The sequence below is a fragment of the Mytilus trossulus genome, chromosome 4 (genome assembly GCF_036588685.1).
Source record: "Mytilus trossulus isolate FHL-02 chromosome 4, PNRI_Mtr1.1.1.hap1, whole genome shotgun sequence".
Taxonomy (NCBI): Eukaryota; Metazoa; Mollusca; class Bivalvia; order Mytilida; family Mytilidae; genus Mytilus; species Mytilus trossulus.
Window position 1 is genome coordinate 69,033,340 of NC_086376.1, and position 18,851 is coordinate 69,052,190.

Here is an 18,851-nt window from a genome sequence, read left to right on the forward strand (position 1 = left end):
TACAAATCCTTGTTAATAGTAAGTATAAATTAAAGCGAAATCTACAGCGATTTGTGCAAAATTTTGTCCAAAATACAAAGCATGCCGCATCCTGAAAGAATATAGTGTAGAGTAATAAATTCTCCAATAAATGATTAAATATTCATCTTAGAATATGAATACAAACAGTTGAATATTGAATACAAAATGATTTTGAGATAATGAACACCACTAATGTAACTTTTTGTTTTCATTGCAAGATATTTTTGGATCCATTTATACCTCTTACTATCACACATTTATGAATGAAATGTGACAATAAATGAGCAACTTATGTTCAAGCTGAAAGCATGAACTATCTCCATATAAAAGTTCAGACTCAATTGACATTTCAATAAGGCTTTCATAAAACTTAAGTTTAAGCAGTGTTCAAGAGAAGGACATATAATAGATTCCTCTTGGTAAATAATGTGTTGTTACTGTTTCAAAAAGTTATTTTTTAGAGTTACTTAGGATCAAGTTTTCTTTAATAGCACAATACAGGAAATTAACTTGAAAAAATCAGAAAAATTACGCAAAGCACTAGCTTACGCTTCCTGATTATATTCATGGAAGAGGCCTCATGGAAGTGCCCTATTTCAGGACAATTTTCCCTCGAATATGTTTTTGACTCAATCCACTGAGAATATATGATTTTCAATATTTTCGTGAAATAACATGCTAAGTGTTAATTTGCATGTTAAAAATTTGGCATGTTTGATAGTGGAGGGATCATTTAAACTTGAAAAAAGTTTTACCCGGGGGATGAAATAAATGTAGTGAAATATTATAGGGGGTCAAGAAATTTTGTATGTTTGATTTCAAAATGTCCAGCCCCTCCGGCCCTCCCAGGTAAAAAAATGATAAGTCCCTGAACAAAGAGATATTTAAGCCCATGTTAAAAACGTTAATAAATTAGTACATATAGATAGTAGTCCAGTCATAGAAGGCTGGACTAAACATGAATATAAAGGAAATACAAATAAAGATTTGAAAAAACAAAATTTTATCTCTGTGACACAGGCACTTGTCTGAATTCATACATACCGTTAATATAATTTAATTTTGGATTTGACGCGTTTTCTGATTATCTGACCTTTTTATGTTATCAGCCCATAGACATAATTTAGTCATGTGACCGTGACGTCATCCGAAACGTTTTTTCATAGTTTTCTACAGTTTAAAATGGAGTTTAGAATTAAATGATAAGAAATGACTGTAATATTTTTTCTGTCTATTCGAAAAAACGTAAAAAATGTGGTGCACAATGTTAAGTTGGTGCCTAACACTACAGGGAGATGGGTTCAATTTTTTGAATTTTTTATATTTATGACATAGGGTCAAAGTAAATACTTTGTCAAAATTTTAAGAAAATAAAACGAGCCAAATCAATTTGGGTTTATAGGTGTTGGGTACCACCTTAAATAACTCGCTACACGTGTTACTCGGTGTGCACCATTTTTTTTGGTTATTTCTTCATAAACAGAAAAATAATAGTATAGACATTTCTTAAGGAAGCTGGCTTGTCATGTTTTAGATTTTTGTTAGATTTTCGGAATCCTCTGGTTTTACCCATTGGAATGCCTTAAAAAAAATGCATGGTGACCCCCATTTTTCTTTTTGTAAATCTTTTACATGTATAATTATAAGCCATCTGTAGAAGTCTTATAAAATCTTAATTACTTTTAACAGTGTTTGAGAACTTCAACTTGTCAATGATAAAGCTATGAAAAGTAAAATGAGAATATTTTCCCGCCAAAATTTCAATGGCTATTATCTCGAAAACAAGCATGGTAACCTATATGTATTTTTTTGCTCTTTGGATACCCTTATTGATCCCCTATCTAAATAAACTAGTGTTTTAAAAAGTTGATTACTTTGAATGATTGAGAAGCGAACTCCCTTAAATAACACGGTATATTAGGTTTATTGAACTTATCGTGTCAAATCATGAGAAACGGGAAAACGTTTTTTTTTTTTAAGACTTAATAATTATCTATTGATTCAATATTGAAATTAAAGCATTTTCATTAACAATCATATTCACGCAGTCCGCTCACTAAAAGGACGTTATCGGTTATCTTCCTACGGTATTCAGATAGATCGCTTTCCACTGGTTTCTGGTTTCCGATCGATAAGGAACCAGACACGGCATTATCCGGCAACAGAAAATGAAAAAGTTAGAGGAAAAAGAAAAACCAGTTACACGTAAATGAGGAAATTATTAAACATAACTATAGTGTCAATATCTGAATATGTAGTTGCTTGCCATTGCATGCACAAGTCTTCATAAATTAATTTGAAACAGTCATTTCCAAAATTTACCAAGTGGCGTTGAAGTGCTAGTCCAAATTAGATCTGGCAAGAGTATTTGAATTATTTTTCTGGGAAGGCGTTCCAGGAAAAACGTAAAATTGAGAATGGAAATGGTGAATGTGTCTAAGAGACAACAATCCAACCATAGAAGAAACAACAGCAGAAGGTCACAACAGGTCTTCAATGCAGCGAGAAATTTTTGCATCCAGAGGCGTCCCTCAGCTGGCACCTAAACAAATATATACTAGTTCAGTGATAATGAATGCCATACAAATTTCCAAATTTACACAAGCAACTAGAATTAAATTAATACAAGACTAACAAAGGCCAGAGGCTCCTGACTTGGGACAGGTGCAAAAATGCGGCAGGGTTAAACATGTTTATGAGATCTCAACCCTCTAGCCAATGTAGAAAAGTAAACGCATATCAATACTATGCACATAATAAATTCAGTTCAAGAAAGTTTAGTCTGATGTCAGAAGATGTAACCAAAGAAAATAAAGAAAATGACAATAATACATAAATAACTACAGACTACTAGCAGTAAACTGACATGCCTGATCCAGACTTCAATAAAACTGATTGAACACATGTCTGCTTAAAGTGATGGCCTTGGTACAGTAGGCCACCTCTGTTTAGTATTTTAACAAGTTCTACAGAACTGTTCCAAAAAAAAATACCATTCATTCAGGTCATTCCTTCTAGGACAAGGCCAAGAGAAGCATCATTAAAAATAAACAAAACAAGTTATTATTTTTTATTTAATTTTTGAATTAAATATATAATTGTAAAGTTTACCCACACAGGCACAGCACATTGTCATCAATATTATGATGGAGTGCAGAAACTGAAAGAAGAATACCCCAATTTTTTCTCTTACACACAACTTATATGAGTAAGAGTCAGACTAGCTAAGACTACATTTGTACATTAAGTCTAAGAGTACTAATCATATACATGTAATAGACTGAGACTTGCTATTTCAGTATTTGGGAATGAATGAAGTTATGTGCAATTCCTGAAATTTTGTGGGGGCCCATTGACTGCCTAAGAGCATAATGCAGTGAGGGCCTACTTTGGACATGCTTCAGTGATTGTCAATACAATCACCCTAATTTTCCCAAGAAAACAGCCTCCCCCCACCCGATTTATAAATTTGTATTAAATGAATTAAATAACATGTTCTCTTTCTAGAGTTTACACAGTAGCACAGTTAATCATTTTGAAAGATCAATTATTCTGAAACTCCTTTCTATTTTTTTTTTGTCTGGAATCGGAAGGAAAATTTGCTCTTAACCTGAGCCTCAAAATATATAGAGGTTTCGTTGATTTTACATGTTCCCTCTATATTCACAGTTTAAGATACAGTCATGACAGTAGAAGAGGTAGATAAATAAGATAGATGTTTTTTTTTACGTTGGCCACCAAAACTCCCAGATATACATGTATATATTATATAATTTTAGGTATTTATGCATTTCTTTTCCAGAAACCTGGACCCAGATATATGCTGCTTTGGGAGTTGGTTTTGTTTATATTATCATTGGATTACCTTTATGGTGGAAAACAACAGAGGTATACAGAGTTAGTCTACCTTACTCTGATATAGAGGAGTTATATCAAGCAAAGGTAACAATCTTATGGTGTAATACACAGATAACTTGATAAGGTCACACAAATATGATAATGTCAAGCAAATGAAATACATGTAGTAATGTCACACAAATAACATGATAATGTAACACAAGTAATGTAATAATACTAAATGTCTACGAAACTGGTTAAACTTTTTGATGATCTTGTTCAAAGTAAAAGTTTATAGTAGAATATACAAAGTATATGAAATGAGAAATGACATAAAACCAAAACAGATAAATATGTCCTAATTATATATACCTGAATGCTTAGAAGAATTTCAGCAAACTTTAGTTTAATTGTTTATCAAATACGTTGATATTCAGCTCAACAGAAATATGGTATACCCATACTCATAGGGTGTGTTGTATTAGACATTGACATGTGTTTGTTTATCTCTCCATTATTTTGTTCATTGTTTCATTCATATTTTTTAAAAATTTTAACACACACTAATAAACCAGGGCTTCCAAAATTTTTCTGAGCCAGCCGGACATTTTATATCTGATCCGAATTTTAATCCCCAAGACTAAGTCACAAAAGGCAATTATGGAAATCAGATGGCCATCCCAATGATTGACATTAGATTAAAAACGATATTAAACTTTACTTTGATAAAAATTTGATGTTCTGTCATAAACTGTTAAAATTGGCATTGCATCATTCAAAGTGTGCACATCAGCGTGGTCATATCTGCATAAGACTTTTTATTTGTGCAAATTGACGTTGTCTAGAACTTTATTTTCCTTTTTAAAGTCACATTTTTCAAAACTGGATGTTGACTTGACAATGGTAAAACATGGACCATAAACGGATACGTAAAATCCGTGTACGTTTACATAGCACGACTGAGCGAAGAAGCTCTTTCAACGTTATTTCTTCAACAAAATACTTGAAATGAACGTTAGGTACAGGTATCAATGATAGTTTTAGAATTTTGAAGAAATGTAGGATGCATAATTGAATTTCCCACCTGTGCACATGCGCACACGTGTTCTTCTTCATACAACGTAGTTCTGACGATTTTTTCATGTAAAACCTTTTTAAATGTTTCATCAAATCAAGATTATAAATGTATTTATTATAAATTTGATCTTTTGGACTAAATCAATTAGATACAAACCGCTGAAATGTACGAAAGTAATTGTGAATGGAACGATTAAATTTATACGATGTCCGGTACTGAAATTAGTTTACCTGTCACCTGAACAGGTATAGTTTTCAGCTGTCCAACAACTAATTAGCCTTGATTAAAAATTAGAAAGTATTGAAGTAAGGGTTGTTTTGATAGTAATTAATCAACATGTCACTTTTATGACCCGGAAATGTATGGCTGTTAAAGGCAAAATGTTGGGTCAAAAAGATCGTGAATTATATTAAAATGACCGAAAAAGCCTTGAAAACTAAAAAAATTATGACCGTTTCATGCTTTTCCCAGCCGGTCTTTTACCGGACATTATACAAATGACGGGAATATATGATCGTTTTGGAAGCCCTGTAATAAACAATATCAGCATGATCAGCATTGTCAACTACTAATCATCTCTCATCAAAATTACATGTACATACTACAAATCTGCAATTTTTTTCAGAAAAATCTTAAAACAAAAATGTTCATATGCCATGAACATTTCAGTGTAAATTGCGAATTAGAACATTTTTGAACTGAAACATTCTTTTTGTGACACAAGCTATCAGTATCAAATGCATGGCCGAATCCAAAGAATTGTGCTTACTTTAAACATATCTTTGGCGATGGGTCACTATGAGTCTAACTTCATTCTTTTGTCATATTATCAAAGAGAAAGTTGATAAACACCTTCATCAAGCTTCACATGACTATTAAAGATACACAATGCAATCCCTTAATCTTCATTGGTCATGTTGGTGCAATGATCATATTTAAAGGCAACAATTATTGCAGAGCTTCATACTGCATTTTAAAATACCATTCAAGTAAAATAATAATTAGTTGTGGGTTATATTTCAAAGAGCCATAATCTGACAACAAAGATCAGTCACCTGGATTGTTATTTTCACCACTCATACACACAGTAAGAACAAGAAGTTGTATGCAACATCATGTTTAGTTAATGTACAGACATTGACTATAAGCACTCGAGGTATCATAAAACAAAACTGACTCTACAACACAATTTAAAATCTCAATACCATGCTTTTAAATTTTTGATTTTTGATAGCAGAATAATACATGTGTCACATCTTATATAAAAAAATATTTTTATTTAATATTTTTCAGTTGAAGTATACAGTAGATTTGGAGGTTATTAATTTTGATGGTCAGATAACAGATGTGGACCTAACCTCATTATCAGGACTTCTAACATCAGTCTTAGGTACCCTTCCTAAGTTATTGTACACCACTACAAATGTGTATGAGAAATATTTTACAGATCTGAAATTTTGTTTAATGTTTTTTCCTTTTCATTGCAATGTTTAAAAAGCTGTTCATTCATTATAAAAATGTACAATAAAAGGATCTGGTCTGATTGTTTATGAGACAACTTTCCACTAAAGACTAATGAGGTCACTGTGATCTAGATCTTCAACAATGAGAATACCATAAAAGTAAGCTATGTTATACCTGGGATGACAAAATACATGTATGAAACAATCCAACTGATTTCAAATGTTTAAGGTAATATCATTAAATGAAAAACAATGCACCAGATAACAACCAATATATATGCACACAAAATGTCTACTTAGTCTTATTATAACTGCTTTACAGGTAATTCGTTCTTTAATATTAATTTTGAAATGACCTTAATTTGTAATAGTAAGGTCATTCGAAAATTAAAATTAAAAAATGAATGACCTTTAGAGCAGTCAATCATTCTGTAGAAGATAATTGTAAATTTTGTAGAAGGCCTTTATAATATAAATAAAGATGTCTGTTCAAATATAGAACTCATGTTTTTCTGTCTATTATTTGACATATTTCTTAAGATTTTGTACATTTTTAATATTAATATAAATTATTCCAGCTTCTAAAGAGAGTGACATATACAGTAAATACAGAGTGAATGTTCGACAATGTACACAGGACGAGAGAGTGCATGAAAAATTAGAATTACCAGGTATTGTGTTATGGTTTCATAATAATGGTCAAAGATTTAAGTGATAACTTATTTCCAACATTTATAAGACTAAGCTTGAGTACATTTTTAGGTCAAGGTCACAATACTTATCCCTCATCTTTTAACATACAAAAATGTACATTGTCAGTCAGCAGCTTACAATCATTATCAAACAAAATAATGAGTACCCTTCTAAAAAATCTGTTGGCTCTGCTTTGATCCATAACTATGGCAACTCGGCTTTTGTACTCATGGTGCTTTTAGTATTTTCATTCTATTTATTTAAAAGTACAGTATTGAATAGTTGACTTAAGTTTAAAGTTTCCATTTATGTCTCTGTTTTAAAATTGAGATAATACAAAATAATAAAAAAGATTGTTTTCAATCCCAGGTCAATCAGCGTAAACAACATCATTGCAAAGTTGTTTATATAGGCTTTGTGGACCATGTTTAGGTGTTTTTTTTATTCCCCACCTACAATAGTAGAGGGGTATTATGTTTTTCTGGTCTGTGGCTCTGTTCGTTTGTCTGTCTGTTCGTTTGTTCGTCCCGCTTCATGTAAAAGTATTTGGTCAAGGTAGTTTTTGATGAAGTTTAAGTCCAATCAATTTGAAACCTAGTACTCATGTTCCCTATGATATGATCTTTCTAACTTTAATGCCAAATTAGAGTTTTTACACGGTCCTTTGAACATTGAAAATGATAGTGCGAGTGGGGCATCCATGAATGTTTTACATATTTTTGTTTGTTTGAGGAATTGGATGTTTATAGTTTGTGTAGTTGATGTACTGTACAATACATATGCTAGTTCTTGTTATCATTTTAATGTATTATGAGAAGATTGTCATTTATTATTTTTAGGTTTAGATGAGAAGTTACATTTAGAAGATGAAAAACAGAATAGATATGAGATTTATTTGTTGCCAAAGAAACTAACAAAGCCTTATATTGGTACACATCATGCACTTTATTTGTCTACAAAAGACAGAGGTAATAATTTTTATTATAGTAGAAAATATTGCTAATGTATTTGAAAGTAAGTCTCAGTTTCATATCTTAATGCAAACATGTATGGTCATATGATATTGTTTTATTAGAGCTATATTTATGAGTCTTTTGTAGATGAAATTCAAACCTTACAGTTAATAAGAATTAAGTAATTAACTCATCACTGATAACAGGAATAGCTAGGTGTGCATTTTGTCTACAAAAGACTAATAAATGAAGCTCAAATAAAAGTTTAAAAGGCCAAATAAAATAAGAAATTAAAATGCATGCAGGAATCAAAACTCAGAAGGTTTTGCCATATATAACTATGATAATCTTTCTTAGGGTAGAAACTCCTTAGTATTTTGAAAAAAGTCCCAAGTTTCATATAAAGCTGTAAAAAGTTGGAATGTGACTTTGCTCTAGTCAAAGGTGAGTTCTTGAAAATAATGCACCTTATGGACAGTGGACTGACATCAGATAAATGTATTTAGAATTCCAGAATTATTGTCCGTTTCAGAAGATATTGCACACCTAGTAAGTAAAAGCTTTCTATTACAGAGTTGTCTTTAGTATCAGAAGATATTGTACACCTTGTCAAAGAGCATTTTGTTAGAGAATCAGTGCTGACAAAAACATTTCAAGCCACTAAAGGACAGAATAAAGCTACTAGAGGACAGAAAATTACACAACAGGTAAATGACTTAAAAAAAGGATGTGAAATATCAACTTCATGTGTGATATATTGGCACTTTGTCACTACAAATTACAACAATATCTTCTGTTATGAATATAATGAGACAAGTATAAACCATATGTTAAAAAATCTTTGGACAGGCACATATATAATGTAGTTAAATTTCAATAGGTCACTTTTTCATGTTCTTTTTATTTTTACTGGAAAATGTTTCGAATCAAAGACAGTTGGCTCAGAGACAGACTAATGTGTCCGAGTAGGGTGACATGTCTTCTTGTAGACTCTTACCTTGTGAATGAGCTCAATGAAAATCGACTCAATGTGTTGAGCTAGTATGAAGCAGGGTCAATATTCACATTGCATTATTATAATATCATCCTAAACATGCATTATCTGATCATTCTCATCTACAGTAATTTTTACACTTTAGCCAGATAAAGAAAGTATGAGAGCTGTCAAATCAAATGATGAATATGATATAACCTTTAGCCTTGTGAACCCTCAACCTGACATTTTAGATGTCCAATGGGATATAGAATATGGAGTGTGTGAGTAATTGTAACAATCAAATATACAAAATAACTTTTACCCTGGTGAACCCTCCATGTGACATCTTAGATCTCCAATTCTCGATTTAAAATATGGAGTATCTAACTATATATAATGGCCTTCATCCTCGTGAACCCTGAATAAAATGATTTATGATTTGAAGTTTATTAGTCATTGTTAAATGCTACTATACAATTCTGCAATAAAAATGATGCATAAATCAAAAGGTGTATAACAACACTTGGAACAGATCAATGTAACTTTGGTGCATACAACACTTGCAACCAATCCAATTTAATTTGATGCATACAACACTAGCAACAGATCAAAATCATTTTGGTGCATTTTCCACATATTCCATATTAAAGTAATTTTAGTGCATACAACACTTGGAACAGATACAATTTTTTGATGCATACAACACTTTCAACAGACCAAAGTTTCTTTGGTGCATTCAACACATGATCCTGATAAAAAGCTCCTTTTATTTTTATAATTAATTTTATTATTTTACAGCATATTTAGACCCATTGATATTAAAGATAGAACAGTATGCAAAGTTGAACATCAAATCACAGGTAAGCCAACTTTCTCTCTTGAAATTTACGATCTAAAGAGGTATGAAATATTTTTACCACTTGATATTCCACAACAATCTATCTAAAGCAGTGACTTTTTTTTTCACACATTATATTGATATGGTCATAATTATAAGTTACCTGTTTACAAAACTTTGAAATGTTTGGCCTTTTTATATTTTTGTCTCTTTTGGCAATAAGCAATGTTGCTGTCCATCAGAATGTGTTTTTCTGAATTTATGCCAACACACTATACATCTCTATGTCAACAGCTTATTGATTTCTAGAGTCACTGTTGAGTTTTTGGCAAACAAAGCTATCGTCTGGTGTAAGAATTTTTGTAATCCTGGTATAATATGAAGGTTTTTATACGACCGCAAATTTTGAAAAAAATTTCGTCGTATATTGCTATCACGTTGGCGTCGTCGTCGTCGTCGTCGTCCGAATACTTTTAGTTTTCGCACTCTAACTTTAGTAAAAGTGAATAGAAATCTATGAAATTTTAACACAAGGTTTATGACCATAAAAGGAAGGTTGGTATTGATTTTGGGAGTTTTGGTCCCAACATTTTAGGAATTAGGGGCCAAAAAGGGCCCAAATAAGCATTTTCTTGGTTTTCGCACTATAACTTTAGTTCAAGTTAATAGAAATCTATGAAATTTTGACACAAGGTTGATGACCACAAAAGAAAGGTTGGGATTGATTTTGGGAGTTTTGGTTTTAACAGTTTAGGAATTAGGGGCCAAAAAAGGGCCCAAATAAGCATTATTCTGGGTTTTCGCACAATAACTTAAGTTTAAGTAAATAGAAATCAATGAAAAATAAACATAATGTTTATGACCACAAAAGGAAGATTGGTATTGATTTTGGGAGTTTAGGTCCCAACAGTTTAGGAATTAGGGACCAAAAAGGGACCCAAATAAGCATTTTTCTTGGTTTTCGCACCATAACGTTAGTATAAGTAAATAGAAATCTATGAAATTTATACACAAGGTTAATGACCATAAAAGAAAAGTTGGTATTGATTTTGGGAGTTTTGGTCCCAACAGTTTAGGAAAAAGGGGCCCAAAGGGTCCAAAATTAAACTTTGTTTGATTTCATCAAAATTGAATAATTGGGGTTCTTTGATATGCCTAATCTAACTGTGTATGTAGATTCTTAACTTTTGGTCCCGTTTTCAAATTGGTCTCCATTAAGGTCCAAAGGGTCCAAAATTAAACTTAGTTTGATTTTAACAAAAATTGAATCCTTGGGGTTCTTTGATATGCTGAATCTAAAAATGAACTTAGATTTTTTATTATTGGCCCAGTTTTCAAGTTGGCCCAAATTGGGGTCCAAAATTAAACTTTTTTGATTTCATCAAAAATTGAATAAATGGGGTTCTTTGATATGCCAAATCTAACTGTGTATGTAGATTCTTCATTTTTGGTCCCGTTTTCAAATTGGCCTACATTAAGGTCCAAAGAGTCCAAAATTAAACTAAGTTTGATTTTAACAAAAATTAAATTCTTGGGCCTCTTTGATATGCTGAATCTAAACATGTACTTAGATTTTTGATTATGGACCCAGTTTTCAAGTTGGTCCAAATCAGGATCTAAAATTATTATATTAAGTATTGTGGAATAGCAAGTCTTTTCAATTGCACAGTATTGTGCAATGGCAAGAAATATCTAATTTCACAATATTGTGAAATAGCAATTTTTTTTTTAATTAGAGTTATCTTTCTTTGTCCAAAATAGTTAGCAAGAAATATCTTATTGCAATTTTTTTTTGATTGGAGTTATCTTTCTTTGTCCAGAATCAACTTAAATCTTTGTTATATACAATATACAATGTATATTCACTTTTTACTACCAACTGATAAATTTAAATAATCTTTACCATTCAGTGATAACAAGCAGTTTTTTTACATTTTATTTAGTTTATTTTATGATGTATTTAAATGAGTAGTTATTGTTGCAAACTCCATTAGAATATTTTAATTGAGATTAGTTTTGGAATAAGGGAAAGGGGGATGTGATTAAAAAATTGGGTTCAATTTTTCTCATTTGAAATTTCATAAATAAAAAGAAAATTTCTTCAAACATTATTTTGAGAGGATTAATATTGAACAGCATAGCAGCATAGTGAATTGCTCTTAGAGAAAACAAAAATTTTAAGTTCATTAGAACACATTCATTCTGTGTCAGAAACCTATGCTGTGTCAACTATTTAATCACAATCCAAATTTAGAGCTGAATCCAGCTTGAATGTTGTGTCCATACTTGCCCCAACCGTTCAGGGTTTAACCTCTGCGGTCGTATAAAGCTACGCCCTGCGAAGCATCTGGTTGAAGTATGACTTTAATTTTCCTGCTACCTGATAGACGTACCCCTCCCTAATTATGTCATTCAAATTTACAGTAATGTTTGTTGGAAGACTTATATTTTTAGTTTTAAATATTCAGTATAAATTTTGCAAGCTTTTTATTTTGCTGTTTTTAGTATTAAACAAGAGTTTCATGTCATAAATAGGTGATGTACTACACTGGGTTACTGAGGAGACCAAAATCAGACGACAAGAAAGGAGAATTTTACTATGATATGGAGGATTTACCTCACACTATCAACCCATTGGAGGTCAAACTAGGTGAGTTATTCATACAAGTATATAAAATAAGTTCTAAAATTTTATTACAACTGACCTATATTTGTCATTTTTTTACCTAACAATGTTTTCAAAATTATCTCTGACATAAAATATTTTTCATTTGTGATGCATATTATTATTATAATAAATATTCTATTGTGCCCTTTGAATATTTTATATTTGTTTTTACAGGATCTCATGCCTCTAACAACCCTACATTAAACTTTTTGACATATGTACCAAGTAGAAATCAGCATCCACTGTATATCTGTCAGAGAAAAGGTAAGTCAATTTAGATTTACTTATATTTTATTTGGTTTTCTGACTCAGTGACACAAAAGTGTTCAAAGCTAATAATATAAGAAATTATTTTTTTGATATTTGTTTAAAAATCATACCAGAATACAAAATATAAGATGAAAATTTTCCAAGAGAACAAATTTTATCAACGTGTTCCACATAAAAACCTATTTCCTATGTAGGTTGTGCTAGGACTAAATTGACTCATATATTTTGACATTATTACAGGTGTGAAAGTGGAAAGTAACTCATTCCTGAGTCCACGATGGGGTGGTATATTTATTTACAATGTGCCAAACCCAGGCTCCAATGATACTCTGCCTGTCCCAGTTAGTCTAGATATGAAATCTGTAATGGAAGTGTTTATTACACAACTAAAGCTTCTGCTTAATATTCAATCAGTAGTGAGTATAAATTATTGAAGCTGACAGTAATTTGACTTTTTAGGAAGTGTTTGATTTATCCTCATTGGTACTTTGAAATTTTCCTGAGCAAATATTTTTTATGGAATTTGACTTAAAATAATGAATTGACAGTAAATGTTTAATACTGCTTATGTTTCGGTTCATTCTTCATTCAAACATAAAATATTCAAATTTTAAACCACGAGGCTTAGGTTAGAACATACCAAACAGAAACACCATATCATTATGAGATCAGCTTGCCAGTTGTGCAGCTTACTTAAACACAAAAAAGATCCATTAATACACATGAATTCTTCATTGGCTTCTGTCATATTGACACCTCTTCAAAGATTAAACAGAAATAGTCAGTAATCAAAAACAAAGTAAACTTTCTGTATATTGATAATGATGAGTGGGAGGAAGTGGGTAATCCAATGAATTATCAAGTGTTGTTTAATAGCCAAACAATTCTATTATCTTTTTATTCTTGAAAAATTCAAGCAACATTATAAATTGCAACTTTTAGACCAGCATTTAAAATAAGTTGTAGGTTCGAATAAACCATTGGTACAATTTTATTTAAAGGACATTAAAACATCACCTGAATGTGCTTGTGAATAATTCAAACATAGGCACATGTATTAGATAACAAAAATAAAGACATTTCTACATACAAAAACTAATAATAGGAAAATTTGTCATTTTTTTTTACAGATGAATACACCTATCCATAAATCATTTATATTTGGAATAATAGCACTAAATAGACCTATTAAACAAATTAGAAATGAACCTTCTTTCTATTCGTAGTCACCAGATACAGTAGAGATTGCTGATCCTCAGAATAAGATTATATCTGAATGGGTAAGTTAATCAGATGTGTTTCTTTCTATAATGCAGAATTACCACAGGTTGATTTAGATTGAATTAAACCACTGTTTCTGGTTCATTATTAGCAAGTATGAATAAAAAAGATGGTCAAAATACAGTCTTAAACAATAAACATATGTCTGTTCAATATATATAGACAATAACTGTTTAGTGTCTTTAAATATTAGCTGTATTTGTAGGAGGCTAGGAAACAAGGTGTATGCAAACTTTTAGCGAGCTATTACACCTGATTTGAGCCGAGTACAAATACAGCTGATATTTAAAGACACTAAACAGTTATTGTCTTTATCTTGCAATTAATTCTGTATATCATTTGTGTTTTGAAAGACACAAAAACACATGTTTTGCATTTATTTTCGATTTGAAATCCCTTGAGGCCCGTGTAGTAATTCAATACAGTATTGGGTTTCGCAACAAAAAAATCTTGAATGGTCAACAATAATACATCGCTCAAGGTAAACAATAATTATCTATTTTAACATAACTAATTTCAACATTAAAAACAAACAACAAAACATTGTCCAATTTGAAACAGGAGTGTACGAATTGTTGACAATCCTATGCTTCAGACTTGACATTCACTAAACATGCATGCTATAATTGACATGGTTGTTTTTGATACACATCTAAGTATTGAAATCGATAGTTGTCATTGTAAAAAAGACTGCTGTTCATGTGTGTATGTTATCAGAAAATTTGTGCGATTTTTATTGCTCTAAAGAAATGTTTGAAAACAAACAGAACGCATAAAAGTAATTGTTAATTCGAATTAACACGTCATTGGAATGCGACTGCAATAAACATTCTGACGTCACGCAGGTTCATACAATACTCAGTTGGATAAAGCGATATCTGCAGGGCTGTATCTGTATAGTAGAACACTCAATTGTTGGATAACTAGCTTTAAATTACCCTGTTTTAAAAAGTTGTGAAAATAACAGAGACTATCAAACATAGTCCATCAACATTAAATATTTCCTATAACAGAAACATCAGGATATGACATAAGACATCAAATGTACAGATTTTTGACTTTTGACAAGCACTGCCCGCCTGGAATAGCTTGCTGTTTGATGTGTGAGCCAAGGCTCCATGTTGAATGCTGTACATGACCTATAATGGTTTACTTTTTTTGTGAATTGAATGGATAGTTGTGTTATTGGCACTCATACCACATCTTTTTATATCTATTTATTATATTTTAATGCCCCATTTATGGGCATTATGTTTTCTGGTCTGGCTTCAGGTTAAAGTTTTTGGTCGAGGTAGTTTTGATTAAGTTGAAGTCCAATCAACTTGAAACTTAGTACACAACGTCCCTATTGTATCATCTTTTTAATTTAATGCAAAAGTAGAGTTTTCATCCCATTTTCACAGTCCACTGAACATAGAAATGATAGTACGGATGGGGCATCCGTGTACTGGGGACACATTTTTGTTTTATATCTATCGATTATATATTTATATATATTTTTTTTTCTCCAGGAATTAGATAACTGGTTGAGATACAGATGTATTGAAAATCTAGGAACATCAGCATCCACATTGAAATCTTTAGCACAGTTATTAGGCAAAATTAGAAATATGGTTATACAAGATCATATAGGAAAACTGGTTTGTATTTATCAGATTTCTTTAAAAAATATTTGAAACTTTCATTTAAATGTTTAAATCCCATACTGATATTAATAGTTGTTTTTGTTAGTGACTTTGGTATAGAAAACATTCTCCTATTTGCTAGTCTAGCTGTTAGCAGGTTACCAAAATTTATATCAGAACCAAAAAAACATACATTGATAAATCATTCTTATAGTGACAATTATAAATTGTTTATTATTTTCAGGTTGAGGAAGCTGTGAGTGCTATTAAAGCTAGTCACAATTATTTAGCACAGGGAAAGTTAGATAAAGCTTTCCTCAAGTCAAAACAAGCATTTAAAGCATCAGGTAACATTCTAATATTTACCAAAAATCTAATATTATATTTTTATATTGAATGGAAGTTGTAATTTTGTACAAATTATAATTTGTAGTCTTTTCTAATATGTTACTGTTCCTTTTAGCCTCATTCTATTTCACCATGGGATACACGTTTTTTATGATATTTGTTGTCCTTTTTATCCTTTACATGACAAAAAAAAATTTAGATTACATATACAAACAGTACAATCAGTGCTAGATAAGTTTATGACAATTTGAATATTTGAGAAATTCATTGATGAATATTGAATTATTTCATGATAAGATGGGTTATTTCTCCTGATATTGAAGTTCATTTTAAATTTTCTATCTATAAAGCAAATCGACTAAAAAATACAAATACTAATTGCTTTTTGTCAGTTAGCCTTTCAAAACTAAAACATTTGTAATTAAGCAGAACTAAAAGTTCAGTTTGATTTATTTTGTCCTCAAAATCAGTTTTGTAAAAAAAGCTTTAAAGATCTGCCAACAACAAAAAGTGTGAAGATACTATCAGTCTAAAAAAAACCTGACTGCCATGGCACTTAAGAAACATTTTATGAAGACAAGTCCACAAAACACAACACAGAAGACTTAAGATTAGGAAACACAAACCTCAGAAAAATGGTGCTCTAGAAGGGTGATCAGTTCATGCTTTACTAGATACTACTGTTCATTGAACAATCTGTTTCACAATAATACTCTCCTCAAATGTTATTTTCATGTAATTGTATCAGACAAGTTGGTAGAAAATACTCATCAAGGTTTAAAATTTGCATAAAAAGAAAAATCTTTAAATATGCTAATCAGTTTACATTTATGGACATTCATCATGCACTTTTATTTTGTGATTTTTGTTAATAATTTTTTTTTTAACAATTGTTTTTTTTTTTCATTTCAGAGACAGCTTTCTTTGATCCATCCTTACTAGAATTATTATATTTCCCTGAAGATCAAAAGTAAGTAAAAAACTCTAAATCAGTTTTAACAAATAAAAATATTTGATTAAAACACCAGATAATATAACATGTATTCATATCTTTTTATGCCCCACCTACAATTGTTTTGACACATTGAATTTCTGCTATTTGATTCCTCAGAGTATAGGTCTGGTTGTAATTATCTATTTTACATTGAGGATTTCCTAATAGTAGCAATTTGCTATGTAGAGTTAAGTGAATTTGATGATAATTTTTTTTTCTTGCATAAATTCTGCTTTCATGCAATAATTTTTAAATCTACAATGTTTTGTTTGAAATACATCCCAGTAAGTCGTGGTCAAACAGTTTAAATAGATTATGAAAGAATGGACTTCATTTAGTTCCTTACTACCAACATTTGAACACTTACAATGCATTAATAAGATGAGAAAGGGTTGTCTGCTTGAGTGCTTGTTGACAGGTGAGGTAATTAAAAAAAAATGAAGGTCTGTTCCATCTAACTCTTCAGAAGGTATATTAAGCTAATGATGATTTTATTTAATTTTTCAGATTTGCAATATACATTCCATTGTTTCTGCCAATAAGTTTACCTGTGATAGCCTCATTATACAAGGCATTCAAATGGATCAAAGAACAAAAAGCTAAAGTGAAACAAGAATGAGGGTTATTACAACAAGTACAACAGACATTTGAGTTATAGATGCTAAATACCAGGTTGAATTTAGAAAATAAAGTGTTCTTCAGGTTACATCTGGAGAAAAGAGACAAGTGAATTTTGAGCATTGCAAATGATTTTAGTGTTTGAGGAGAGTTGTCAGATATTAATCTGTTATGCTTATGTTAACATTTGTGTCATTGTGATAGATTTCAGTATTGTCACATGTTATATTATCATTGTTGTATATTCATGAACATATTTGTCAGAACAGTGATAATTTTGTGTTGAACCAAAAAAAAAAATCATCCACTTCTATTATTTCAAAAAGCTGTTCTGACAAATACAACTTATGAAAGTATGACCTGCAGGATGACAGTATTCTCAGTATATATACACCAAAAACACTGAGGTTTGCTACACTAATGTCATGAAATCTACAAACAAAAGACCCCTTGTATTATATCCTCAATTGTGAAAGATATTTTGATGATTTTGTTATATTTATTAAGACTATAAACAATTCATACATACCATATAATGGTATGCTTTTTTATATGCTCTTTTTTTTTTTTAATGTTTTTACATTCTGTCAATAAACATTACTTTGATACACCTTTAGTTTTATGTTTACATTAAAGTGTATATCAGACTTGTATAAAATCCAGGACAGAGACAGCTATTTGCTTCAATTTTGAAAACAGAAAAATATTAAACTGTAATGTTGAATGATATATTAAAGATTGCTTAAAATGGCTAAATTGCAATGATGTATTGTTAAAAGATGCTTGTCTCTCAAGTGTCCACTTTTGATTAACACTTGGTACTTTGTCTAGCTGTTTCCTAAGTTTGAAAACTATGCAATTAAGGTGGTACCCAACACTTTCACTAAAATTAATTTGGTTGTTTAATTTCCATGAAATTTTGAAAATGTATTTACTTTGACCCTTAAACAAAAATATAAAAAAATCAATTTTGAACCAACCGTTTTGTCAGAAAAAATACACTGGTTATATAGCAGTTTGACAAACACCAATTTTGATCATTGAGAAGCTTAATATTCCCTTTACAACACAACGTAATTAAAACGTTTAACTGTCTTTACAGAGTTATCTACCTGTAGTGTTAGGTACCACCTTAAGTTTTTGATAAATGATCAGTGTTCTCTGAGAATCTTATTTGATGACCCATGC

The 18,851-nt window shown here is 30.8% G+C and overlaps 1 protein-coding gene across 1 annotated transcript; it reads left to right on the forward strand.

Annotated features, from left to right (window-relative positions):
• The first annotated feature begins 2,101 nt into the window (after positions 1-2,101).
• LOC134715834 (GPI transamidase component PIG-S-like) lies at positions 2,102-18,269 on the forward strand. Its single transcript, XM_063578329.1, has 16 exons — positions 2,102-2,226; positions 3,824-3,963; positions 6,230-6,326; positions 6,978-7,070; positions 7,932-8,060; positions 8,619-8,752; positions 9,185-9,302; positions 9,820-9,881; positions 12,395-12,509; positions 12,702-12,791; positions 13,038-13,213; positions 14,024-14,077; positions 15,590-15,718; positions 15,948-16,050; positions 16,964-17,021; positions 17,553-18,269. The coding sequence occupies exons 1-16, from the start codon at positions 2,190-2,192 to the stop codon at positions 17,662-17,664; spliced, it is 1,647 nt and encodes a 548-aa protein (XP_063434399.1). The 5' UTR covers positions 2,102-2,189; the 3' UTR covers positions 17,665-18,269.
• The last annotated feature ends 582 nt before the right edge of the window (positions 18,270-18,851 follow it).